This window comes from Engystomops pustulosus, chromosome 6 (genome assembly GCF_040894005.1).
Source record: "Engystomops pustulosus chromosome 6, aEngPut4.maternal, whole genome shotgun sequence".
NCBI lineage: Eukaryota > Metazoa > Chordata > Amphibia > Anura > Leptodactylidae > Engystomops > Engystomops pustulosus.
Genome location: NC_092416.1, coordinates 10,801,481 through 10,828,161, shown reverse-complemented (window position 1 = coordinate 10,828,161; position 26,681 = coordinate 10,801,481). Strand labels below are relative to the sequence as shown.

The 26,681-nt window shown below is 44.1% G+C and overlaps 1 protein-coding gene across 1 annotated transcript; it reads left to right on the top strand.

Annotated features, from left to right (window-relative positions):
* Nucleotides 1-748: 748 nt before the first annotated feature.
* Nucleotides 749-25,225, top strand: LOC140065376 (sialic acid-binding Ig-like lectin 7). The gene is made up of 6 exons (XM_072112974.1): nt 749-862; nt 5,784-6,161; nt 8,014-8,271; nt 9,495-9,621; nt 18,277-18,406; nt 24,989-25,225. Exons 1-6 carry the CDS (start codon nt 790-792, stop codon nt 25,070-25,072), a joined length of 1,050 nt encoding a protein of 349 aa, XP_071969075.1. The 5' UTR covers nt 749-789; the 3' UTR covers nt 25,073-25,225.
* Nucleotides 25,226-26,681: the final 1,456 nt, after the last annotated feature.

Genomic DNA, 26,681 nt, shown 5'->3' with positions numbered 1-26,681 from the left:
TCCTCTATGTGAGGTGGGTGTGTATCCTCTATGTGAGGTGGGTGTCTGTCCTCTATGTGAGGTGGGTGTCTGTCCACTATGTTAGGTGTGTGTCTGTCCACTATGTGAGGTGGTTGTCTGTCTTCTATGTGAGGTGGGTGTGCATCCTCTATGTGAGGTGGGTGTCTGTCCTCTATGTGAGGTGGGTGTCTGTCCACTATGTTAGGTGGTTGTCTGTCTTCTATGTGAGGTGGTATATAAATAATTGCAGCTTAGCTACAGCAGCTCAGCTCTATGTCTCGTAGACACCTCTATAATATTCTCTGTATGTATCTGTACACAATGAGAGGTGATTGCCTTCCTGCTATATCCAGTGACATGATTTTAGAGTAGTGTGAATGGAGTGAAAAGAGAACAATGTTACCATTGCAGCTTTATGTTTCTCCATAGTCCTAGTTCACCCCAATAGCCTGAGTTATAGATATCATAGCACTGAGTGCAATGTGAAAATTTAAAATGTATAAGTCGATACATTGATCAAAGTGTTGTATGTGGGACCAGTCACCTCTATTGTTAGGCTATTGCATATGTGCCTAATGTTTGTCCTCTGTAAACACTTCATGTATTCATCATTTCATAAGACCAAATTAACCCTATTTGCACCTCCTGCCATCAGGTCACATGTTACGGTAAAGTCACAGGAAGTGGCGATACTGTATATAACACATTGGCAGATTTGAGAATCAAGAAATGATAATGTTTGTGAATCTTACTATTCACTCACTGCAACTTTTTGTAATTTTGAAGCTCATGAAGGTCGGGATGACGTGTAGAAGCATCTGGAGTGCACTGACAGCCATCATTCTCTGCCCGCTGTGGAGAGGTAAGTAGAGACTTATTGTATGCTATAGAATCTAATGGAACTCCTATGTATCCCATATTTATAATCCCTAATTCTACAGGAAAATGCACTTTGATTAAATATTGTGTCCACTGAAGACTCATGGGGGATAATGGGCTTTGTGATTAATCTGCTCAGTGGGCGAAAACCTAATCATTGAGGTCCTGGTGACCAGATGATGTTGCCAAGGATATGTCCAAAGCTTTTTATAAGTAATCATCATTGTGAAAATACTATAAATCTGTGTGAATAATACAGAATAGTAAATGTTACAAAAAAAAAAACCTAAAAACAATGCCGAAACTAGAGTAAAATGCAATTTACAAAATACTTACATGTCCATAAAAAGTTGCTTGCCCAAACATCACAAAATAGTTTTTTTTAATTATAATTTTTCTATATACTCCCCAACTTAAAAAACACCCAACTTACAGACAACCCCTAGTTACAGACGGACCTCTGGGTGTTAGTAACTTATTGTATTTTATTCCCAGCTGTAACAGTTATCAAAAGTGTCTGCAATGAAGCTTTATTGTTAATCCTGGTTACTATGACAACCCCAAATTTTTAATTCTAATTGAAACAGAGACCAAAGAAATTTTGGAAGGGTAATAGTTCTAAAATATACTCACATACAAATTCAACTGCACGACAAACCTACAAAACCTCTTGTACGTAACCCGGGGACTTCCTATAGATTTTACCCTTTTTTTAAATTGTATTTGTTGAGTATAATTAAAGAACTAATTAATTTGAAGTCTCAATGGCAAATTATATGGATAATTAACTTATCCGTAAATAGTTAGTAACTTCTAGTAACTTATCCATATAAACCAGTATATCTATTCCAGAAAGAACAGTTTCCCAACTGTAATCAGCGCTGTTTCATTGTGGTTGCTTCTTGTCAGCACAGGGAACTGGTTTAGCCAAGGGAGAGGTCATTGACTAGGGTCGGGAAGTAAGAATTCTCCAGATGGAGAATTTCCCAATTAAGGCCGCTGTGTAGGCGTGTGGAGACTTATAGCCATTGAAGCTCAACTAAGGAATTCCAGGATATTTGCAAATACATTTTCATGGATAGGATAAGAAAACAATGCCTATTTTAGATACCTTGTAAGGCAGCCCTCTTAATATCAACCTTGACTTTCAGGATGCCTAAAGACATGAAATGGGATTAAAGGAAAACCAGTATATTTATTCCAGAAAGAACAGATTCCCAACTGTAGACAGCGCTGTTTTGATGTGGTTTGTGAAGTTTTTGTAAAGAGTGCTCTTACTTCCCGACCCCTGCCCAATATCCCCTAATGGAGTAACAATGACTATAAGTCTCCACATACCTGAAAGGTGGCCTTAATTGGCAAAGTTTCCATTGGGTGAGCTCTTACATCCCAGCCCTTCTGTAACTCGTATGCTTGAATTCTGTTGAGTTGAGTGTTGATTAGAGATGAGCGAGCACTAAAATGCTCGGGTGCTCGTTATTCGAGACAAACTTTTCCCGATGCTCGAGTGCTCGTCTCGAATAACGAGCCACATTGAAGTCAATGGGAGACCCGAGCATTTTTTTGCTAAAACAGAACAGTAAAAGAACACAGTGCTTAATTACACATTCCAGATGTTTTCTAATGTTTTGCTTGTTAGAACACATTGAAATAACACTATTCCTCACTTTGCAGATGTGCGCGCGTATCTCCGAACCTATCAGAAGACATGCACGCACATCTGCAAAGTGAAGAATAGAATTAAAACATTAAAAACAGTGAATACAGGAGCATTTAAGTGCTGAACACATTGTAAGAACAATATTCTTCACATTCCAGATGTTCCGAACATCTCCGAACCTAGCGGGAGACACGCGCGAACACCTGCAAAGTGAAGAATAGTGTTATTTCAATGTGTTCTTACAAGCAAAACATCAGGAAACATCGGGAATATTTTATTAAACAATAAAAACCCTGTTCTTTACTTAATTTAATGCTCGATCGCGAGCAGGGGAAATACTCGTCCGAGTAACGAGCCGGTCCGAGTATGCTAATACTCCACCCAGCAGTATACTCGGACGAGTATACTCGCTCATCTCTAGTGTTGATCAGTATGGTCAGACCCAGATGATTTCACCTGAAAAACCGTCTTATGGATACACTAACTTTTTCTCACAGAGGTGTAATCCGAATCCCCAACACTTCCTTACAATTTATTAACTGTGCTCCAAACCTTATATTATATACATTATACCAGTTGGGAAAATCTTCTTTCTTCAGACATTGTATAATTTACTTACATTATTTCGTAAATGTTTCATTTTCTTGTTCTCTATATGAATATTGCAAATAACCAACTAAGTAACATATCTCAACATTGGAAAAATGTGTTCCTCCTTTCTGCCAAGGAGCTGTAAGAAAATCCTGCTTCATTCTTATACAGGTGGTCCCCGATTTAAGATCACCCGACTTTTAGACAACCCCTAGTTACAAATGGACTTCAGGATCTTTGTTACTCACTGTACTTTAGCCCTAGGCTACAATGATCGGCTGTAACAGATATCAGAGGTTTCAGAAAAAATTTAGTTTGGGGTTACAATTCTAAAATATACAGCTCTGACTTACATAAAATTCAACTAAAGAACAAACCTACAGAACCCATCCTGTACTGAGAGCCCTACAATGGGGGTCATTTACTAAGGGCCCGATTCGCGTTTTCCCGACGTGTTACCCGAATATTTCCGATTTGCACCGATTGTACATGAATTGCCCCGGGATTGTGGCGCACGCGATCGGATTGTGGCGCATCGGCGCCGGCATGAGCGCGACGGAAATCGGGGGGCGTGGCCAAACGATAACCCGATGGATTCGGAAAAACCGCCGGATTTAAAAACCGAAAAAGTGTCGCTTGGGAAGCGCTTACCTTCACTTGGTCCGAGCTGGTGTATTCCGGCGCGCTCAGATGCTTTTCAGCGCAGCAGCGCCACCTGGTGGACGGCGGAGGAACTACCTTCATAAATCCCGTCCGGACCCGAATCCTGTGCAGAGAACGCGCCGCTGGATCGCGAATGGGCCGGGTAAGTAAATCTGCCCCAATATATTTAAAAAGTGAATGTGTGCATGTGCACGTAATGAAACATCCCACAGCAGCCGTGCACTCTCAATAACGGAACGCCCGGCTGTGCCCTCTCATAAAAATAAACTTAGTACTGACCCTCCGGCGCTCCCCTCCGGAGTCCTCCTCAGATCTCTTCTTCTGCTCTTTGGGCTCTTGGATATGCGGGCAGAGACACATCTATGAAATATGCCCCCACAGACAGGTGGTGACTCCGTGGCATCATAGTGTACATGGGATGAGCGCATAGACGCCCCACTGCATTCGCTGTTGGAAATCCGAAGAGCAAAAGAGGGCAGTGTGAGGGTGAGTGCTAAGTGTATTTCTTTATATGCTTACATTGAAGTCGAATTCAGCACAAAATTTGTGCTGAAAAACTCCATCGAAATATGGCTCACCTGCCTTAAGTTGCTGACCTTTACTAGACAGGCTATAATAAGATAAATATGTTCTTGTTAAAGGTCAATCTTCTAGTCTTATGGATATTGTAATAAGAAAGTTCTTGGGGGAAAATCAATATTTAAAATTTTATATAAATTCACGATGGAAACAGATTCAGATCAAACGAATTTCAGAATAGACAAAAATTGGCAGACCCTGGAGATTGGGTGTAATGAACAAAGCGGAAAAAGAATGTATGAGAATACAAAAGTATGCTCCATGAAATGAGGAACTCGCACAATACAATATTATAAAGAGGATGTATTATTGTACGGAATTAATTGGATAAATGGAAAAGATCTATTTGCCTGAAACGTTATGGAAAGGGCTAATTTTGATTATTTGTTATGGTCCAGTATTAAGTAAATACATATTAGATGGAAGAATCGGATAACATAAATAGGGAATAGCCATAAATATTCAATTCTCTATTAAATTACACATTTTGGGGAAATGATCAGTGAGTAATGGTCTCTAAAGGAAAAAAGGAATTACCATATATACTCGAGTATAAGCCTAGTTTTTCAGCACAAAAAAATATGCTGAAAACCCAAACTCGGCTTATACTCGAGTAAAAAAAAATATAGGTTTTACCAGGTTTTTGTGGTAAAATTAGCCGCCTCGGCTTATACTTGGCTCGGCTTATACTCAAGTATATACGGTAATTAAAAAATTATTCATTCAAAGAAGTTCAAATTGTGAACAATCGGATTAATGACTTTATCCCGAATGGAAACAACTGGGAAAAATTAAGGGAAAAAAATGGAAGATATGAAATGTTGTATCTCCAAAAAACCTGAGGTGGTTATAGCGGGGACAAGGGAAAGAAAGACTTCTGGTATCCTTCTGGTTATGGAGAGGTAATACACTCACCAGGCAAGGGAAGGTGGGGGGATGGGCAGGAATTGAAAAATTTGAGACAATGTTGAAATGCTTGATCTTTCAAATAGTTTTTCTTTGTAATAATAAATATAATTTCGGGCAGAATATGTGCGGAAATCTGTGAATTTCACATATAATCCACATTCTTTTGGAGAGGAGCTGCCATAATGCGGCATTGCCTCTACACATCCATATTCCATATTCTAGCCTTTAACATTATGCAGATTCTGTGCTTAGAATGAAAGAATGAAAGAATGAAAGAATGTGCAAATATTCGGGTAACATGTCGGGAAAACGCGAATCGGGCCCTTAGTAAATGACCCCCAATGAATGCCATTGCCGAATCTGTCGTTGTATGGAATTTTAGGTAAATATAGGTTGAATTTGACTAAATCATAAAAAAACGTTGGTAAAAATTAAGCAAAATCTACCAATATCTATTTGGATTATTCAATATTAAATTATTCTGTCCTTTCTCCTCCTGCAGGTGTCACATGTCAGGTCATACATGATCCGGGATATTCTATTACTGTGGCTTCCAGTGTCAGGGTGCAGGAGGGTCTCTGTGTCTCCATTCCTTGTACCTTCACTGCTGCGGGTGTCAGCACATTCACTAATTCTATCATATACTGGAGGAGGGGGACGTGCTCTGAGTATGTTACTGTGGCCACTAATAACAAAACTTTTACTGTGCACAATGACAATTTCCAACTGATGGGAAATCCGGATAGCGGAAACTGCACCCTGGCCATATCTCATGCCAAAAAAGAAGATAGTGGGGAATATTATATCAGATATGAAAACAACGTAACAAAGATAAAATATAATTATTGTCAAAAAACGAGAACCAGTATCACAGTGAATGGTAAGTGTGAGCGACCAATTGTCAGAAATAGCCGTGGTCTGGACACCACATATGTATCATAAAAACCAACAAAGTGAAACAAAAAAATTACTTTGAAAACTAGACTTTTAACCCTTGTGAGTCAAAGCCTCCATTCTGAAAACCCTTTTATCGGATCTAGCATATGTCATGTTATGCGGTAATAGCTCTGGAGAGCTTTACTATACTTGATAAAGGCTGAGGTTGCTTTTTTCATGACATTGTACTTCATGTTAGTTGAAAGCTTTTTGTGACAAAATTTTTATTTTTTTTTATAAGAAAAGGAAATTTGACATAAAATTTTAAGGGGAAATTTTAGTGTTGCAAATTGAAAGCTTTGCCAATTAATGCCGCCTTGCAGGCTTGTGGAGGCTTATGGCCACTGATGCTCCAAAAGAGGTTTCTTGGAAATATGCAGAAAAGTTTTCCATAATGGTATAAAGAAAGCATTGCCTCTTTTGTTACCATACTGGACCTTTGAGAATTTTATTTTTCAATATGTTTTTAAAAAACTGTAGCCACATTTACAGGTGTGAAGTTTACTGTTGCAGTGGCACTCATGACTATTTAGGGTGTGGTAGCCAGAACCAGCAGGGAAACAGACACTGCCTCAATTTTCTGCAAAGTGCTTTATCGAAAAGGAGAAGACAGAAGCTCTTTCTTTTCGGTGTTCTTACCAAGGGTCTAATGCAGCTGCCAGCAGGGGGCCCCCTAAATATGGCTGTCAGATCCCCCAGGAAGCCTCCTAAAGCCTGTGCAGCAAATATGCTCTGATATGCCAAGACATGTGTCTGTAAACTTCGTTATGGGAATAGAAGGGACATGATGGGCCTCTAAAGAGCAAAGTGAGCTTTGATAGTTCTCTTGGGCTAGAATGTATATGAGGAGCCTATGAGGTCCCAGGTCCCCATAGTTGCCTTTCCTGCACATTATGAATGGGGGCTACATATTAGTTACCTATCCTTTTGGCTGATGTACAGGTCTTACACAATGGCCTCACTTTACTGATACCCGACTTCACAAGAACTGAGAACTGTTCCCTATCCCAGCATTATTTCTACTGTACTTGGTTATGGTTGGCCCACCAGGCTGCCCCAATTAATTATATATAATAAATAAAATAATGAAAACTTTCCTTTGTCTTTCTTCTACCTTTTTTTTGTCCTCAGTCTGTCCTTTTAGACTCTTCACTGCCACCCAAAACTCCAACTCACTACAACTTCACTACCACCTCAAAACCTACGTCTCCTGGAAATGTAGCACCTTGCAATAAACGTCTGCCCATAAAACAACTCGATAAGCTTCATCTTCTAACCTCAACTTGTGTCTCTTTTATTTTTTTACTGATGCCCTTTTGGACAGGACAGACCCTCAGGACTGGCCTATCTCTAGCTTCATACTGTCACAGTTAGGCTACATTCACACTAACGTATGGGGGGCGTATATACGGCCGATGTATATACGGCCGATATACGTCCCCCATACACTTCTATGGGCGCACGACACCCTACGGGAGCGGTACGGTGCCGCACACGGGAAAAAGATAGAACCTGTCCTATCTTTTCCCGTAATACGGCGCCGTGCGCCATAGATTGCTATGGAGAGGGGCGGGGGTGAGCTGCACTCACCTCCTCTCCCCGTACACTGCCGTTGCCCGCTACAGTACGGTACGGGCGGGCAACGGCAGTGTGAATATAGCCTTATAACGTACATAACCATCTCTCTAGATCTTAGGAACCCCCTTAGGTGCCAAGGAATGAATAACAATGACACATATCATAGATGTTTCTGTAACATTATATTAGTAATATATTATGGATAATTCCTTGTTTAGATCTAGGAGCACCAGTAATTTCCGATCTGAAGACAGAGATCGGTGGGGCCATCACAGTGACCTGCTCTCCTCCTGTCAACTGTTCCTCAACATCTTTAGTAATCCAATGGAAGAAGAGTAATGTGGATGGTATTTGGAAAAATTCATCTACAACAACATTTACCCCATCTGGTAATGATCAACAGGAGAGCATCACATGTGAAATGACAAACTTCAAGGGCACAACAACTCGAAATACTATTCTTGTATATGAATATGGTAAGTAAATATCATAGGAAAATGAGAGAATCCAATGGCTCCCTACGTCTGCTGGGCTCAGTTGGACCAATAACCTCTGAACTCCTCAGAATTGTGATTTCTATGTGGCTCGTTGGTGTTAGGAATGGTTCTCAGACGTTGACACTTAATCAGTCTCATGTCAAAAGGCGTACACAGATGATAGACTATGTGCTATGATGATAGACTAGGATGCTACGTGTAAGTATCAACCCACTGTGAATGCATTTACCTGACAGAAAGAGCCGATCCAGCCTAAAACCCCTTAGATGCCATGTTGTCTATTGGCGGCTGCATCAAAGACGTTAATTTTCAGATTGTAGTTTTTCTCAACCTGATTGTCTCATGCAGATGTTAGTTAAAGGGGTATTCCGCCCATGAAGACAAGTTTCTTATATGTACTCAGGATAACAAAAAATAGCACATTCTCTAATTCACTGTTATTAACAAAAATTCAGCATTTCACAAATATAATTCCCACCTGTCTCTATCAGTCCGGGTGTACACAATTCCAGTTGCCCCTAGACACGACCCTGTAACTTCTGATTTAGGGTCGGTTGGCCGTCATCTTGAATTTCTGTGTGAGATTGTGCAAATTAGTTCTCTGTCTCTCTCTGCTGTATGCCTATAGCCCCGCCCCCTGCACGGAGCTCAGAGACTCTCACTGATCACTTCCTGCCAGGAGAGAGAGATGCTGCAAACTACAAACTACGAGGTGATATGAGATCCGGGGGAAGAGGCAGGCAGGAACATATCTGTAAGATGTAGCAGGGCTCACAGTGTAAAAGTCTGTCAGCCTCTGTCTGTCAACCTATGTATAGTAGGCATCATGCATCTCTGATCTGTCTCATCTCTCTTTCTATGTGTCACTACACAAGCCAGATGAAAGTGTATATACACCTGTACCCTGATAATGAAACCACATTATAGGTCATAATATGTCTGCTAAGAGAATCCCCGTCCACACCCCGGGATTTTGCACTGAGCAGCCTAGAGAGTGATAGGAGCTAAAACAGCAATAAAACTGAGTAAAATTGTAAAGGAAGGGGTTAAAGTGATCTTTATGTTGTTAACATCATGAGAGAATTGAAATGTGAGGATTTTATTTGGTGGCAAAAGCCGCTTTAATGGACACCTCAATAAGACATATGGAGGTCACTCATGTTGGGGCCTAATACAATTACTGATTATGTTTTATTTTATAGTAAATGATACCTGTCCTTACGAGAGGAGGAATCCAGTTTATAGTTGGATGAATCCTGTCCTTACTGGAGGAGGAATTCTCACTTTCCTGGTATTCTGTATTATCGGTGCAGTCTTTGCCTTCAAAAGGTACATCCTAGTGTGATAGTCATCCTAGTAGAGAAAGCAGAATGAAGACACAGGTCCATGAAGTCAAACATATAATCCTACGGTGTCAATGTTAAGAAAGACTCCAATTGGCTCCAAATATGTCAACGTAAATCCCACAAGAATATATATACATTGTACAGTTATATAAGGTTCTGTTATACAGAACATGTAAAATACAGGTGATGTATATAAGAAGGTAGGTACAGCAGGTGAGGTGCTCATGGGTAATGTATTACTGGTATGTATAAGGATATTTTAGTATTCCGTATCATGTAAGTCCAATGCTTTTAAGGGATATTGGTAGAGATGAGCGAACACTAAAATGCTCGGGTACTCGTTATTCGAGACGAACTTTTCCCGATGCTCGAGTGCTCGTCTCGAATAACGAACCCCATTGAAGTCAATGGGAGACTCGAGCATTTTTCAAGGGGACCAAGGCTCTGCACAGGGAAGCTTGGCCAAACACCTGGGAACCTCAGAAAAGGATGGAAACACCACGGAAATGGACAGGAAACAGCAGGGGCAGCATGCATGGATGCCTCTGAGGCTGCTTAAACGCACCATTATGCCAAAATTATGGGCAACAGCATGGCCATGACAGAGTGACAGAATGAAGCTAGATAGCATCTAAAACATGCAATAATTGACCCTGACACTATAGGGGACGGCATGCAGAGGCAGCGGCAGCAGGCTAGAGAGTGTCATGGCGACATACCCTAAATGGACTCAGGCTTCAAACCAATGGGTGGCAGAGAGGAACCAAAGGAGGTGAGCAAGAAGTGCTCAAATAATATCGGTACATGATAAAAGTTTGCCAGTATATTTTGTGGATTACACAGCAGGGTGGCGACAAAGTTAACATGGAAGCCATGAAAACAACCCAAAATTCTGCCTGACACAGCTCGTTTGATAAGGGGACCATGTATGGAGGCAGTGAACTAGTAGTAGATTAAAGGTGCTGCAGTTAAAACTATGTTAGTTGGATCTTGGCATGGAGCTGGCGCTCCGCTGCCAGGCGAGCTTTCGCCAATCCAAGCCCCTGTCTCTAGGCTACTCCCCAAACAGCACTTTTGTATAAGATCAAGTGTAGTAGCGTTCTTATAAGTTTAGGATATGCCGGGTGAGGGGAATGTAAACAGATACGCAAGAAGCGCATGATGCGCATGGAGCTGGCGCTCCGCTGCCAGGCGAGCTTTCGCCAATCCAAGCCCCTGTCTCTAGGCTACTCCCCAAACAGCACTTTTGTATAAGATCAAGTGTAGTAGCGTTCTTATAAGTTTAGGATATGCCGGGTGAGGGGAATGTAAACAGATGCGCAAGAAGCGCATGATGCGCATGGAGCTGGCGCTCCGCTGCCAGGCGAGCTTTCGCAAATCCAAGCCCCTGTCTCTAGGCTACTCCCCAAACAGCACTTTTGTATAAGATCAAGTGTAGTAGCGTTCTTATAAGTTTAGGATATGCCGGGTGAGGGGAATGTAAACAGATGCGCAAGAAGCGCATGATGCGCATGGAGCTGGCGCTCCGCTGCCAGGCGAGCTTTCGCAAATCCAAGCCCCTGTCTCTAGGCTACTCCCCAAACAGCACTTTTGTATAAGATCAAGTGTAGTAGCGTTCTTATAAGTTTAGGATATGGCGGGTGAGGGGAATGTAAACAGATGCGCAAGAAGCGCTGAAATAATATCCCTAAATGGTAAAAGTTTGCAAGTATATTTTGTGGATTACACAGCAGGGTGGCGACAAAGTTAACAACTTTGATGTGGAATCCATGAAAACAACCCAAATTTCTGCCTGACACACCTCGTTTGATAAAGGGACGATGTATGGAGGCAGCTATATGGACGACTTTTGGAGGTAGCAATGGAGACAACGTGTGGAGGCTGCTATGGAGACAATTTAATTTGGATAGTGCCTGTATGTGGCAGTCCCAAACATTTTTCAAACCAGAGGAGCAGGTAGGTGGCCCTCCAGTAAAATGGGATAGATTGAGTGCCTGTATGTGGCAGTCCCAAAAATTGTTCAAACCAGAGGAGCAGGTAGGTGGCCCTCCAGTAAAATGGAATAGATTGAGTGCCTGTATGTGGCAGTCCCAAAAATTGTTCAAACCAGAGGAGCAGGTAGGTGGCCCTGCAGTAAAATGGAATAGATTGAGTGCCTGTATGTGGCAGTCCCAAAAATGTTTCAAACCAGAGGAGCAGGTAGGTGGCCCTCCAGTAAAATGGGATAGATTGAGTGCCTGTATGTGGCAGTCCCAAAAATGTTTCAAACCAGAGGAGCAGGTAGGTGGCCCTCCAGTAAAATGGAATAGATTGAGTGCCTGTATGTGGCAGTCCCAAAAATTGTTCAAACCAGAGGAGCAGGTAGGTGGCCCTGCAGTAAAATGGAATAGATTGAGTGCCTGTATGTGGCAGTCCCAAAAATTCTTCAAACCAGAGGAGCAGGTAGGTGGCCCTCCAGTAAAATGGAATAGATTGAGTGCCTGTATGTGGCAGTCCCAAAAATTCTTCAAACCAGAGGAGCAGGTAGGTGGCCCTGCAGTAAAATGGAATAGATTGAGTGCCTGTATGTGGCAGTCCCAAAAATGTTTCAAACCAGAGGAGCAGGTAGGTGGCCCTCCAGTAAAATGGAATAGATTGAGTGCCTGTATGTGGCAGTCCCAAAAATTCTTCAAACCAGAGGAGCAGGTAGGTGGCCCTCCAGTAAAATGGAATAGATTGAGTGCCTGTATGTGGCAGTCCCAAAAATTGTTCAAACCAGAGGACCGGGTAGGTGGCCCTCCAGAAAAATGGAATAGATTGAGTGCCTGTATGTGGCACTCACAAAAATTGTTTCAAACAGAGGACCGGGTAGGTGGCCCTCCAGAAAAATTAAATGCATGAAGTATAGCAAGAGCCAGTGGGCCCTGTCAAAAAATAGCCATTTTCCTCTGCTTTACTGTACAAAGAGGAGGAGAAGGAGGAAAATGAGGAGGAGGAGGAGGAGTGGATCAATTATTCAGGTTGAGCTTCCTTCACCTGGTGGAGATTGGAAATTCTGAGAAATCCAGCCTTTATTCATTTTAATAAGCGTCAGCCTGTCAGCGCTGTCAGTCGACAGGCGTGTACGCTTATCGGTGATGATGCCACCAGCTGCACTGAAAACCCGCTCGGACAAGACGCTAGCGGCAGGGCAGGCAAGAACCTCCAAGGCGTACAGCGCCAGTTCGTGCCACATGTCCAGCTTTGAAACCCAGTAGTTGTAGGGAGCTGTGTGATCATTTAGGACGATGGTATGGTCAGCTACGTACTCCCTCACCATCTTTCTGTAAAGATCAGCCCTACTCTGCCGAGACTGGGGACAGGTGACAGTGTCTTGCTGGGGTGACATAAAGCTGGCAAAAGCCTTGTAAAGCGTACCCTTGCCAGTGCTGGACAAGCTGCCTGCTCGCCTACTCTCCCTCGCTACTTGTCCCGCAGAACTACGCACTCTGCCGCTAGCGCTGTCAGAAGGGAAATACTGTTTCAGCTTGTGCACCAGGGCCTGCTGGTATTCATGCATTCTCACACTCCTTTCCTCTGCAGGGATGAGAGTGGCAAGATTTTGCTTGTACCGTGGGTCCAGGAGAGTGAACACCCAGTAATCGGTGCTGGAATAAATTCTTTGAACGCGAGGGTCACGGGATAGGCAGCCTAGCATGAAATCTGCCATATGCGCCAGAGTACCAACGCGTAAGAATTCACTCCCCTCACTGGCCTGACTGTCCATTTCCTCCTCCTCCAACTCCTCCAACTCCTCTTCTTCTGCCCATACACGCTGAACAGTGAAGGACTCAACAATGGTCCCCTCTTGTGTCTCGCCAACATTCTCCTCCTCTTCCTCCTCATCCTCCTCCACCTCCACCTCCTCCGATATGCGCTGAGAAACAGACCTCAGGGTGCTTTGGCTATCAACAAGGGAATATTCTTCCCCCGTCTCTTGTGACGAGCGCAAAGCTTCCGACTTCATGCTGACCAGAGAGTTTTTCAACAGGCCAAGCAGCGGGATGGTGAGGCTGATGATGGCGGCATCGCCACTGACCATCTGTGTTGACTCCTCAAAGTTACTCAGCACCTGACAGATATCAGACATCCACGTCCACTCCTCATTGTAGACTTGAGGAAGCTGACTGACCTGACTACCAGTTCTGGTGGAAGTTGACATCTGGCAGTCTACAATCGCTCTGCGCTGCTGGTAAACTCTGGATAACATGGTCAGTGTTGAATTCCACCTCGTGGGCACGTCGCACAACAGTCGGTGAGCGGGCAGTTGGAGGCGGCGCTGCGCTGCCCTGAGAGTGGCAGCATCTGGGCTGGACTTCCTGAAATGCGCACAGATGCGGCGCACCTTCGTGAGCAAATCAGACAGATTGGGGTATGTCTTGAGGAAACGCTGCACTATCAGATTTAACACATGGGCCAGGCATGGCACATGTGTCAGTCTGCCGAGTTGCAGAGCCGCCACCAGGTTACGGCCGTTGTCACACACAACCATTCCCGGCTTGAGGTTCAGCGGTGCCAGCCACAGATCAGTCTGCGCCGTGATGCCCTGTAATAGCTCTTGGGCGGTGTGCCTTTTGTCGCCTAGGCTCAGCAGTTTGAGCACCGCCTGCTGTCGCTTAGCGACGGCACTGCTGCTGTGCCTAGAGCTACCGACTGATGGCGCCGTGCCCACGGATGGTAGTTCGGAGGAGGAGGTGGAGGAGGGGTGGGAGGAGGAGGAGGCATAGTAGGCCTGAAACACCTGGACCGAGGTAGGCCCCGCAATCCTCGGCGTCGGCAGTATATGAGCAGCCCCAGGGTCAGTCTCGGTCCCAGCCTCCACCAAGTTAACCCAATGTGCCGTCAGCGATATATAGTGGCCCTGCCCGGCAGCACTCGTCCACGTGTCCGTGGTCAGGTGGACCTTGTCAGAAACGGCGTTGGTCAGGGCACGGATGATGTTGTCTGACACGTGCTGGTGCAGGGCTGGGACGGCACATCGGGAAAAGTAGTGGCGGCTGGGGACCGAATACCGAGGGGCGGCCGCCGCCATGAGGTTGCGAAAGGCCTCGGTCTCTACTAGCCTATAGGGCAGCATCTCCAGGCTAAGCAATCTGGAGATGTGCACATTAAGGGCTTGGGCGTGCGGGTGGGTTGCACTATATTTGCGTTTCCGCTCCAGCGTCTGGGGTATGGAGAGCTGAACGCTGGTGGATGCTGTGGAGGATCGTGGAGGCGACGATGGGGTTTTTGGGCCAGGGTCCTGGGCAGGGGGCTGACTAGCAGCTGACACAGGGGAAGGAGCAGTGGTGTGCACGGCCGGAGGTGAACGGGCTTGTTGCCACTGAGTGGGGTGCTTAGCATTCATATGCCTGCGCATACTGGTGGTAGTTAAGCTAGTAGTGGTGGAACCCCTGCTGAGCCTGGTTTGGCAAATGTTGCACACCACAGTCCGTCGGTCATCCGGTGTTTCCTTAAAGAACCTCCACACTTCTGAAGATCTAGCCCTCGCCGCAAGAGCCCTCACCACGGGAGCTTCACTAGTTGACAGTGGCGCTGATGCACCAGCTCTGGCCCTGCCTCTCCGTCTGGCCCCACCACTGCCTCTTCCAACCTGTTCAGGTCGAGGACTCTCCTCCGTCTCAGAAGCACTGTGTTCACCCGGCCTCTCAACCCAGCTTGGGTCTGTCACCTCATCATCCTCCGATCCCTCAGTCTGCTCCCCCCTCGGACTTCCTGCCCTGACAACAACTTCCCCACTGTCTGACAACCGTGTCTCCTCATCGTCGGACACCTCTTTACACACTTCCACTACGTCAAGAAGGTCATCATCACCCACAGACTGTGACTGGTGGAAAACCTGGGCATCGGAAAATTGCTCAGCAGCAACCGGACAAGTGGTTTGTGACTGTGGGAAGGGTCCAGAAAACAGTTCCTCAGAGTATGCCGGTTCAAATGGCAAATTTTCCTGGGAGGGGGCAGACTGGGGGGGAGGAGGCTGAGGTGCAGGAGCTGGAGGAGTGGGGATTTCGGTGACATGGGTGGACTGCGTGGAAGACTGACTGGTGGTGGACAAATTGCTCGAAGCATTGTCAGCAATCCACGACATCACCTGTTCGCACTGTTCTGGCCTCAACAGTGCTCTACCACGAGTCCCAGTAACTTCAGACATGAACCTAGGGAGTGTAGCTCTGCGGCGTTCCCCTGCTCCCTCATCAGCAGGTGGTGTCTCACCCCGCCCAGGACCACGGCCTCTGACCCCTGCAGTAGTTGGACGCCCACGTCCCCGCCCTCGTCCTCTACCCCTAGCCCTGGGGTTAAACATTTTTAAAATGAGAGTTATAACTTTTTTTTTTTTTTTACTTTTTTTTTTTTTTTTTGTGTGTTTTTTTGTGTTTTTTGTTTTTTTTTGTGTTTTTTGTTTTTTTTTGAGTTTTTAGAACCAAACAATCCTATCCTATTGCTATGGCTATTTTCTAGCCAAGTATCAAAGGAAGCACACTACTATGCCAGATGAGATGACACTGAGTTATTGCCTAATAGAAATCCAACCCCTACTGAATTTTGCCACTTCAGCCTTTGCTATGGATATGTGCGCCACTAAGCGCAGAACACAGCGGTCGCAAGTCTCACTACAAATTGCTCAGAATTGGCAAGTACATGCACTGCAGAAACTACAGCCACCAGCAGATCAACCAGAAATCAAATATATAGAACGCTACTGTAGGCTTCAAGAAGCTATTTGTATTCTCCTATGGCTATTTTCTAGCCAAGTATCAAAGGAAGCACACTACTATGCCAGATGAGATGACACTGAGTTATTGCCTAATAGAAATCCAACCCCTACTGAATTTTCCCACTTCAGCCTTTGCTATGGATATGTGCGCCACTAAGCGCAGAACACAGCGGTCGCAAGTCTCACTACAAATTGCTCAGAATTGGCAAGTACATGCACTGCAGAAACTACAGCCACCAGCAGATCAACCAGAAATCAAATATATAGAACGCTACTGTAGGCTTCAAGAAGCTATTTGTATTCTCCTATGGCTATTTTCTAGCCAAGTATCAAAGGAAGCACACTACTATGCCAGATGAGATGACACTGAGTTATTGCCTAATAGAAATCCAACCCCTACTGAATTTTCCCACTTCAGCCTTTGCTATGGATATGTGCGCCACTAAGCGCAGAACACAGCGGTCGCAAGTCTCACTACAAATTGCTCAGAATTGGCAAGTACATGCACTGCAGAAACTACAGCCACCAGCAGATCAACCAGAAATCAAATATATAGAACGCTACTGTAGGCTTCAAGAAGCTATTTGTATTCTCCTATGGCTATTTTCTAGCCAAGTATCAAAGGAAGCACACTACTATGCCAGATGAGATGACACTGAGTTATTGCCTAATAGAAATCCAACCCCTACTGAATTTTGCCACTTCAGCCTTTGCTATGGATATGTGCGCCACTAAGCGCAGAACACAGCGGTCGCAAGTCTCACTACAAATTGCTCAGAATTGGCAAGTACATGCACTGCAGAAACTACAGCCACCAGCAGATCAACCAGAAATCAAATATATAGAACGCTACTGTAGGCTTCAAGAAGCTATTTGTATTCTCCTATGGCTATTTTCTAGCCAAGTATCAAAGGAAGCACACTACTATGCCAGATGAGATGACACTGAGTTATTGCCTAATAGAAATCCAACCCCTACTGAATTTTCCCACTTCAGCCTTTGCTATGGATATGTGCGCCACTAAGCGCAGAACACAGCGGTCGCAAGTCTCACTACAAATTGCTCAGAATTGGCAAGTACATGCACTGCAGAAACTACAGCCACCAGCAGATCAACCAGAAATCAAATATATAGAACGCTACTGTAGGCTTCAAGAAGCTATTTGTATTCTCCTATGGCTATTTTCTAGCCAAGTATCAAAGGAAGCACACTACTATGCCAGATGAGATGACACTGAGTTATTGCCTAATAGAAATCCAACCCCTACTGAATTTTGCCACTTCAGCCTTTGCTATGGATATGTGTGCCACTAAGAGCTAAACACAACGGTAGCAAGTCCCCCTGCTAATTCCTCACAAAATGGTAAAAGATGCAAATTAAAATAAAAAAAGTAGAACGTTATTGTAGCCCTAAGAAGGGCTGTTGGGTTCTTTGAGAATCACTCCTGCCTAACAGTAAGCTAATAGAACACCCTAACGCTTTCCCTGACCAGCAGCAGCTCTCTCCCTAGCGGCATCCAGAGACAGAATGATCCGAGCAGCGCGGCCAGCGGCTAGTCTATCCCAGGGTCACCTGATCTGGCCAGCCAACCACTGCTATCGACGTGTAAGGGTACCACGTCATGCTGGGTGGAGTGCAGAGTCTCCTGGCTTGTGATTGGCTCTGTTTCTGGCCGCCAAAAAGCAAAACGGCGGGAGCTGCCATTTTCTCGAGCGGGCAAAGTATTCGTCCGAGCAACGAGCAGTTTCGAGTACCCTAATGCTCGACCGAGCATCAAGCTCGGACGAGCATGTTCGCTCATCTCTAGATATTGGACATTCTTTATCAAAAATTGTCACCCCATATAGTCCTTACACATAATTAGTTCTACTTGTCAATCATTTATTAACCTTATATTATTTCCAGATCTGGAGAAAAGAAAACAGCGACCTCAAACAACTACACAATGGAGAACTCAGAATATAAAAAAAACAAGGATCCGGCCATGAGGCGTCCTGCAAGTGGAGGCAAGAAGGACACAAAAGTACCCTATCAGGTAGAGAGCCCCCTATTCTATAGTAACACAGAAGTGTATCCTATCCCCATGGTTCTGGAGGTCCACATACGTCTGACTTCAGATGACCGGCTTCTCTATTATATGATTTCGAAACATTGTCAGGAGATTTGTATCCTATACAGATATAGCAATGGCTAAGATGGCTGGTATAACCAGACGTGATAACACAGGCTGTAGTGTAGGGGAGTAGAGGTAAGTACATAAAGGAGTTAACTTACCTTTTGTCATGTTCACCTGTGCTGCTTCTGTATATCAGTATCAAAGCTACACACTGATTTATTATACATGGAATGATGTGTGATAGTTATGTATATTTGATTAAAGTACTGAATGTATTTTTCTTGGGTCTAGAGATGAGCAAATCCATTTGCCTATTCTGCCGATTTTCCAGCACAGAATCAAATCTGACTTTTTGTGATTCGCTTTCGATGATCCAATGTTGTTTTGATCGTCCTGGAAATTGGAATCTAACCCCCTAAATTCCTCTTAAACACCAATTTTTGTTTATATATTGCCACGATTTTGTAATTTTCTACTCTATCCCAAATACTAACAATAACATTCACTCTAAAGAGAAAATTGGTTTAAAATGAACCAAATGAGAAGGAACTGAAACTTTTGAAAAATTTGTCGAAGTTTCAACTAATCTAATCTAGAATGTTTTTCTCCTTTCTAGTGGGTTCCTAAATTGCTGACAAAGTAGGGAATTTTACAGGACATGTACATATCCACTTCTGGTTGCATAATCTGTAGCGGCTGAGAGAACCCGATAAAATCCTGTACGAAGCCCAAATACAGGGCCGGATTAAGGGTGGTGGGGGCCCCTGGGCGCAAACTGGTGGGGGCCCTTCCAACAATGTTTTTGTAGGTATATAGCCTGCCAGTCCCCTGTAGTATACAGCGTGTCAGCCCCCTGTAGTATGTAGCCTGCTAGCCCCCTGTGGTATGTAGCCTGCCAGCCCCCTGTTGTATGTAGCCTGCCAGCCCCCTGTAGTATATAGCCTGCCAGCCCCCTGTAGTATATAGCCTGCCAGCCCCCTGTAGTATACAGCCACCAGCCCCCTGTAGTATATAGCCAGCCAGTCCCCTGTAGTATATAGCCTGCAGCACCCTGTAGTATATAGCCTGCCAGCCCCCTGTAGTATATAGCCTGCAGCACCCTGTAGTATATAGCCTGCCAGCCCCCTGTAGTATGTAGCCTGCCAGCCCCCTGTAGAATATAGCCTGCCAGCCCCCTGTAGTATACAGCCAACAGCCCCCTGTAGACTTTAGCCACCAGGCCCCTGTAGAAAATGACAATCTCTGCGATCTTCCCCAGCGAAGGCAGCTGTGTCTCATTACACAGCTGTCATCCTAGACCCCTATGTGCATTGTGGGCGGCCACGGGCTGCTGCGCATTGCACACAGAGACAGTCGCTGACTGTCGGAAACTGGTGGGGGCCCCTTAAAAAGTGAAAGTGGTGGGGGGCTTGAGCCCCATGAGCCCCTCCTTTAATCCGGCCCTGCCCAAATAGTAAGACCTACATTCATTGCTGGCGGTTACAATTACATGAATGTGGGGCATGTAGACTAGCTTTAATCAGCCGAAGCGCACACACATGATGGGCCGCCATTTTGGTGAGCTCCCCACGACTTCATAGGGCAGTGCTGATCTCCCCCAAAATTGTTGTAAGAGCTGGCACATTAATTTAAATGCCCCTGGCTGCTTTGGCTTCTCTTATCCGTCACTCTGCATGTGCACTGCTATTTTGTCAAGGATCATTTGCCCCCCATGACGTCATAGGGGACCACGATCCTCCCAAAAATGGCTTGTGCTGTGGTTGATAAAGAGCCGGCACGGGGGCCACATATCGGGTGTTATTAGCAGCAGGACCTGGACATGAACTGCCTGATGTTTGTGTCCAGATTTGAGGCCCAAACTCGCTAAGTTCAGGATGGACCCTAACTTTGTGGTTGAGTAATAGTTTGGTATGGGGCTGGTGCTGAACACATTGGGCATATCATCAATAGTAACAATATAGTAGCTGTACGGGAATCATGCCAGAAAATGATAACATTAGTTATTGGCTTCAAAGTTGCCTCCAACTGAGATTGTTCTTTGCTGAATTTGAATTATTGATTGAGCCCTGGCGCACATGTGGATCCTGTGATGATGATCAGTCTGAGCTCAATATGTCCTAATAAAGCCTTAACTAGACCTAGCTAGGCAGAAAGATGGTCTCAAAAGTACTTATGATGGACTGTGGACAGGGTTTGGAACTTTGGGGCACATTTACTAAGGGTCCGAGGACCACGATTCTGTCAGGTTTTGAGATTTTTTCCATTATGCGCTGAATTGCCCCTGGTTTTTGGTACATGCAATCGGATTGTGGCGCATCTGTGCCGGCTTGCATGCGACACAAATCGGGGGGGGGGGGGGGGGTGGCCGTCAGACAGCCCGACTGATTTGACCAATTTACAAAAGCAAATTGTGTCGCAAGATCAGCACTCACATACACAGGGAAGAAGGTGAACTCCGGCGGACCTCAGCGGGGAAGTGACACATGCAGGAATTTGGACGCACAATCTTAGTGAATCTCGGAAGACCCGAATCCTCGTTGGACAGCGCACAGCGGGGATCTCGACCGGACGGGTAGGTAAATGTGACCCTATGTCTTAGAAAGACTCAAAAAAATGTGGTTGTTTCTTGGTAAAAAACACCACAGATAACATTGGGTAGGGGTACAGTCTTTTCCTTAAAAATCTGTGAAAATGTAAACCACTGAAGGTTCTGCTGCTGTTCCCTATCCGGGGTCTCTCGCCTAGTGTTCTTAACCCTTTAGTGTCCAAAATCATTTGCGCCTTGATGACCAAGGCCTATTTCTCAAAACCAGCATGTGTCACTTTATCAGGTTATAACTAGAGATGAGCGAGTATACTCATCCGAGTATACTGCTGGGTGGAGTATTAGCATACTCGGACCGGCTCGTTACTTGGACGGGTATTTCCCCTGCTCGCAAACGAGCATTAAATTAAGTGAAGAACAGTGTTTTTATTGTTTAATAAAATATTCCAGATGTTTCCTGATGTTTTGCTTGTAAGAACACATTGAAATAACACTATTCTTCACTTTCCAGGTGTTCGCGCGTGTCTTCCGATAGGTTCGGAGATGTTCAGAACATCTGGAACATGAAGAATCGTGTTCTTTCAATGTGTTCTGCACTTAAATGGTCCTGTATTCACAGTTTTTAATGTTTTAATTCTATTCTTCACTTTGCAGGTGTGCGCGCGTGTCTCCCGCTAGGTTAGGAGATGTGCACGAACATCAGCAGTGTGAAGAATAGTGTTATTTAAATGTGTTCTGCCCTTAAATGTTCATGTTTTCACTGTTTTTAATGTTTTAATTCTATTCTTCACATTGCAGGTGTGCGCGTGTATCTCCCGATAGGTTCGGAGATACGCGCGCACATCTGCAAAGTGAAGAATAGAATTAAAACATTAAAAACAGTGAATACAGGAGCATTTAAGTGCAGAACACATTGAAAGAACAATATTCTTCACATTCCAGATGTTCGGAACATCTCCTAACTTAGCGGGAGACACGCGCGAAACATCAGGAAACATCTGGAATATGTAATTAAGCGCTGTGTTCTTTTACTGTTCTGTTTTAGCAAAAAAATGCTCGGGTCTCCCATTGACTTCAATGGGGCTCGTTATTCGAGACGAGCACTCGAGCATCTGGAAAAGTCTGTCTCGAATAACGAGCACCCGAGCATTTTAGTGCTCGCTCATCTCTAGTTATAACCTTAGAAGCTTTAGCTTACCCAAGTATTTTTGAGTTTGTGTTTTTGTACTTCAAAATATTGGGAAATTTTGGTTGATGTATTTAACATTTATTTATATAAAAAAGGTGAATTTAATAAACATTTTGAAAAAAATTGCTATTTTCAAACTTCAAAATGTTCTGTTTTTCAAACTGATAGTCTTGCTACCCGAACTAGTTACTAACTAACATTTACCATATCTCAGCTTTGTAAAAAACCGGGTGAAAGGAGGGTGGAATGGCACTACTTCATATGATGAATGTTCATGTGTAAGTTTAATCGGATATATATGCGGGATACGTCAGACTGATGGATGGATGGATGGATGGGTGGTGCTCTAATTCAGTAAATGCAGTGAAACTTTTCCAGATAGAAACAAACAGTAGAATGGCACTCACCACAGTTCTTCCTTAATTCATTCCGATTTATAAGCCCGGGCAAGTCAGACGAAGCGCTGCTGCGCGAAACAGCTGTCATGTACCCCATTTTTGTGCGAGTCCCTGCGCCCATCCCTCCATCTGCATGTACTTGTCACGCCATGTATATCGTGAGTATCACTAATAAATCGGAATGAATTAAGGAAGAACTGTGGTGAGTGCCATTCTACTGTTTGTTTCTATCTCAGCTTTGTGTTGGCGTCATTTTAGAAGTGTCCTTTTGTTTTATTATGACACTAGAAAGATCCCAAATTCAACAGCATTTTCAAGAAAATTTTAGAATCAATTATCTTTGGGACCATTTAATTTCTATAGCGGTTTCGGAGGTTCTGTTTCTGATTCTAGTAATAGAATCGCACGTGTTAACAGCCGGGGCACTGCTCTTCCCTGCTTTGGGGGGCCGTGCAGATTCTAGGTTAGGCCGATGGAGAAACTTATTGGCCTAACGTAAGGCCCCTTAGTGACCAATGGAGAAATATGTATTGGTGGTCAATAGAGATGAGCGAGTATACTCCTCCGAGCTTGATGCTCGTTCGAGTATTAAGGTACTCGAAACGGCTCGTTGCTCGGACGAGTATTTCCCCTGCTCGAGATCGAGCATTTAATTAAAAAAAACACAGTGAAGAACAGTGAAGCATAGAATAAAAACAGTGAACACAGGATCATTTAAGTGAAAAACACAGTGAAAAACTGTGAAGAATAGATTACAGATGTTCGGCACATCTGCTTACTTGTCGGAAGATACGCGCGAAACGGTGCAAACAAAATAGTATGTGAAGAACAATATATATGTGTGAAGAACACATTGAAGAACATGGTGAGCAGGACAGAGACATCGGGGAGCAGCGCAGAGGCATTGGGGAGCAGCGCAGAGGCATCGGGGGAGCAGCGCAGAGGCATCGGGGGAGCAGCGCAGAGGCATCGGGGAGCAGCGCAGAGGCATCGGGGAGCAGCGCAGAGAGATCGGGCGGACTTCAGTGGAAGAAGAAGAGCGGATCCCGGGACAGCGTATCTCCCGACAAGTAAGCAGATGTGCCGAACATCTGCAATCTATTCTTCACTGTGTTTTTCACTGCGTTTTTCACGTAAATGATCCTGTGTTCACTGTGTTCACTGTCTTTATTCTATTCTTCACTGTTCTTCACTGCGTCAAAGCCAATGGACTTGGTCCCGAGTCATGTGAGGGATACATTTGTATTTGTCCTAATGCATCTGTCCCTGATGGTTTAAGGGGTATTATTATCTAGGCTTATTTATTATCTATTTTATTTAATTCATATAACATATATCTTCATTTGCATGTCATTAAAATATGTACCGTGAGGAAGACAGTTTCCTGTTGTCCCTTATAAACCAGATAGGTGTCCTTGGATATGACCACCACCACAGCCTCTAAGCCAAACATGCACTATTGAGGCTTGACCATCTGAATTCAGTATTCATTACCACAGCATAGCTGAGTGACATGAGTAATGTCCAGACATTTTATATGCAAACATAATTTGTTTCTTTGTGCAATTCCTCCAACAGAGCTGGTCATATCCAAGGACAACAATTTTGTATCTAAGGGACTTCATGGCCATATCTATGAGAAATTATCTTTACACATTATTAGTCTTAATAACATCCAATTGAAGACATGCATGTGTATGACAGATGTATTCAATTTCATGTCAATGGCCAGATGGGAATGCTCCTTTAAGGACCTTTGTGTTCTAAGCAAAAGGTGTTCAATATTGTTTTTATCTGAAATCCTGTGTTTGCAGCAGTTTTTTTTCCAAAACACAGATTTTTATATGTGACTGTCAATGTTTTATTGACAACTTTGAGTAAACCTAAAGCTCTGGATAACACCCTGGGGATTAGCCCAAATCAAAACCTGTTACCAGACACAGTGGGGCACATTTACTTACCTGGTCCTGTCGCGATCCCCGATCCGGACGGTCCGACGAAGATGAAGTCCGGCGCAATACACCAACATCGTGTGCCCGAGATCCTGTATCTGTCGTTTCCCTGCCGAGGTCTGCCGGAGTTCACCTTCTTCTTCCCGGTGCTTGTAAGTGCATGTCTTGCGACACAATTTACATTGTCCGAATCCGTCGGATCGTCCGGCGGCCTGCCCCCGGATTTGTGTCACGTGAAATCCGAGCATGTGTGCCAAAAACCCTTTCTAATTGCGGCGCTAATCGGAAATCGACGGGAAACCCCACGAAAATGCGCTCTGCCGACCCTTAGTATATGAGCCCCAGTAGGTCCACAACCCACTGCTGGTTATTTTATGTGATTTTATCTTTATTTACGCCAATTTTTATATTGTACAGAATTCAAAAGATGTTGAAGTTTCTGGAAAAGATGTCTACGCCAATCTAGAGGAAGAGGAAGAAGAAGCGATCTATGCCAACTGATCCATCGCAGCTGTATTATATGTCTTATACTGTTACTTTATCAACATATTTTATTTTCATTTTTTATTTGTAAGTTTTAATACTTTGCACCATTACACATATCAACGAGAAAAATACAACGACATAAAAGAGCATAAACACCGGGACATGAGTTTTCTAGGTGTGTTGTTTTCTTTCTATATATTAATCTCAAAGACAATATCATAAAATAAAACTGATCTTATTATAGAGGATGAGTGTCCTGCTTTCTGATTGGGGCTCCTTGTTTGTGAACAATTGTTGGCACCAATTATTTTCTCTACAGACAGTGAAAAAGTCTCTTTATTAAATAATTTTTAATCTGACACCAAACAATTCACGAGTCAAAAACTTGATATTAGACTGGATAAAACTTTATTGATCTCCAAGGAGGAAATTGAAGCCCTCCAGCAACAAGAACATAGATACGGTACGGTAAGGGGTTGGCCGCTCTTTTACCTACTGCCTTAACCCCTTCCCACTACTGAACATTTTCCTTTTTTCAATGCCCACCCTCAAAAATCCACAACTTTTCCATTTCTTTATGTACAGCGCAGCTTGAGGGCTTTGTTCTGTGTAATAAATTGTACGTCCTAGTGACGACCTTTTACATTCAGTGCCACACACTGGGGAGGTGCAAAAACATTCTAAATGCTGGGAAATTGACAAAAAAACATTTGTAGCATTTTCTTGGTTTTCTTGGATTTTACAGCGTTTACTGTGCGCTTCAAATGAAACCTCTACTCTACTCTTTGGCTTGCTATGATTATGATTCATGAAGGTTTTGTAAGATTTTAATTGATTTTGAAAAAATAAAAAAACCTTTTGTTTTTAATTTCTTGATTTCACCATTTCTGATGACAATAACTGTTTTATGCTTCCATGTATGAAAATATGTGAGGTTTAATTTTTCACGGGACAAGATGTTGTTTACATTTCTACAATTTTTGGTTCTGTACAAACTTTTGATCACCTTTTATTCAAATTTAAATTTGCTTTGAAGTGGCAAAAATCTGTCATTTGGACGATATTTTCCGTTATGGGGCTCCCTGCCGGGAATAACCGTTATTATTCGGGACTAGAGATGAGCGAGCACTAAAATGCTCGAGTGCTCGTTATTCCAGACGAACTTTTCCAGATGCTCGTCTCGAATAACGAGCCCCATTGAAGTCAATGGGAGACTCGAGCATTTTTCAAAGGGACCATGGTTCGGGAATAAAATGTGTTAATTAGAGATGAGCGAACATGCTCGTCCGAGCTTGATGTTCGGTCGAGCATTAGCGTACTCGAAACTGCTCGTTGCTCGGACGAATACTTCGCCCGCTCGAGAAAATGGCAGCTCCAGCCGTTTTGCTTTTTGGCGGCCAGAAACAGAGGCAATCACAAACCAGGAGACTCTGCACTCCACCCAGCATGACGTGGTACCCTTACACGTCGATAGCAGTGGTTGGCTGGCCAGATCAGGTGACCCTGGGATAGACTAGCCGCTGCCCGCGCTGCTCGGATCATTCTGTGTCTGGATGCCGCTAGGGAGAGAGCTGCTGCTGGTCAGGGAAAGCGTTAGGGTGTTCTATTAGCTTACTGTTAGGCA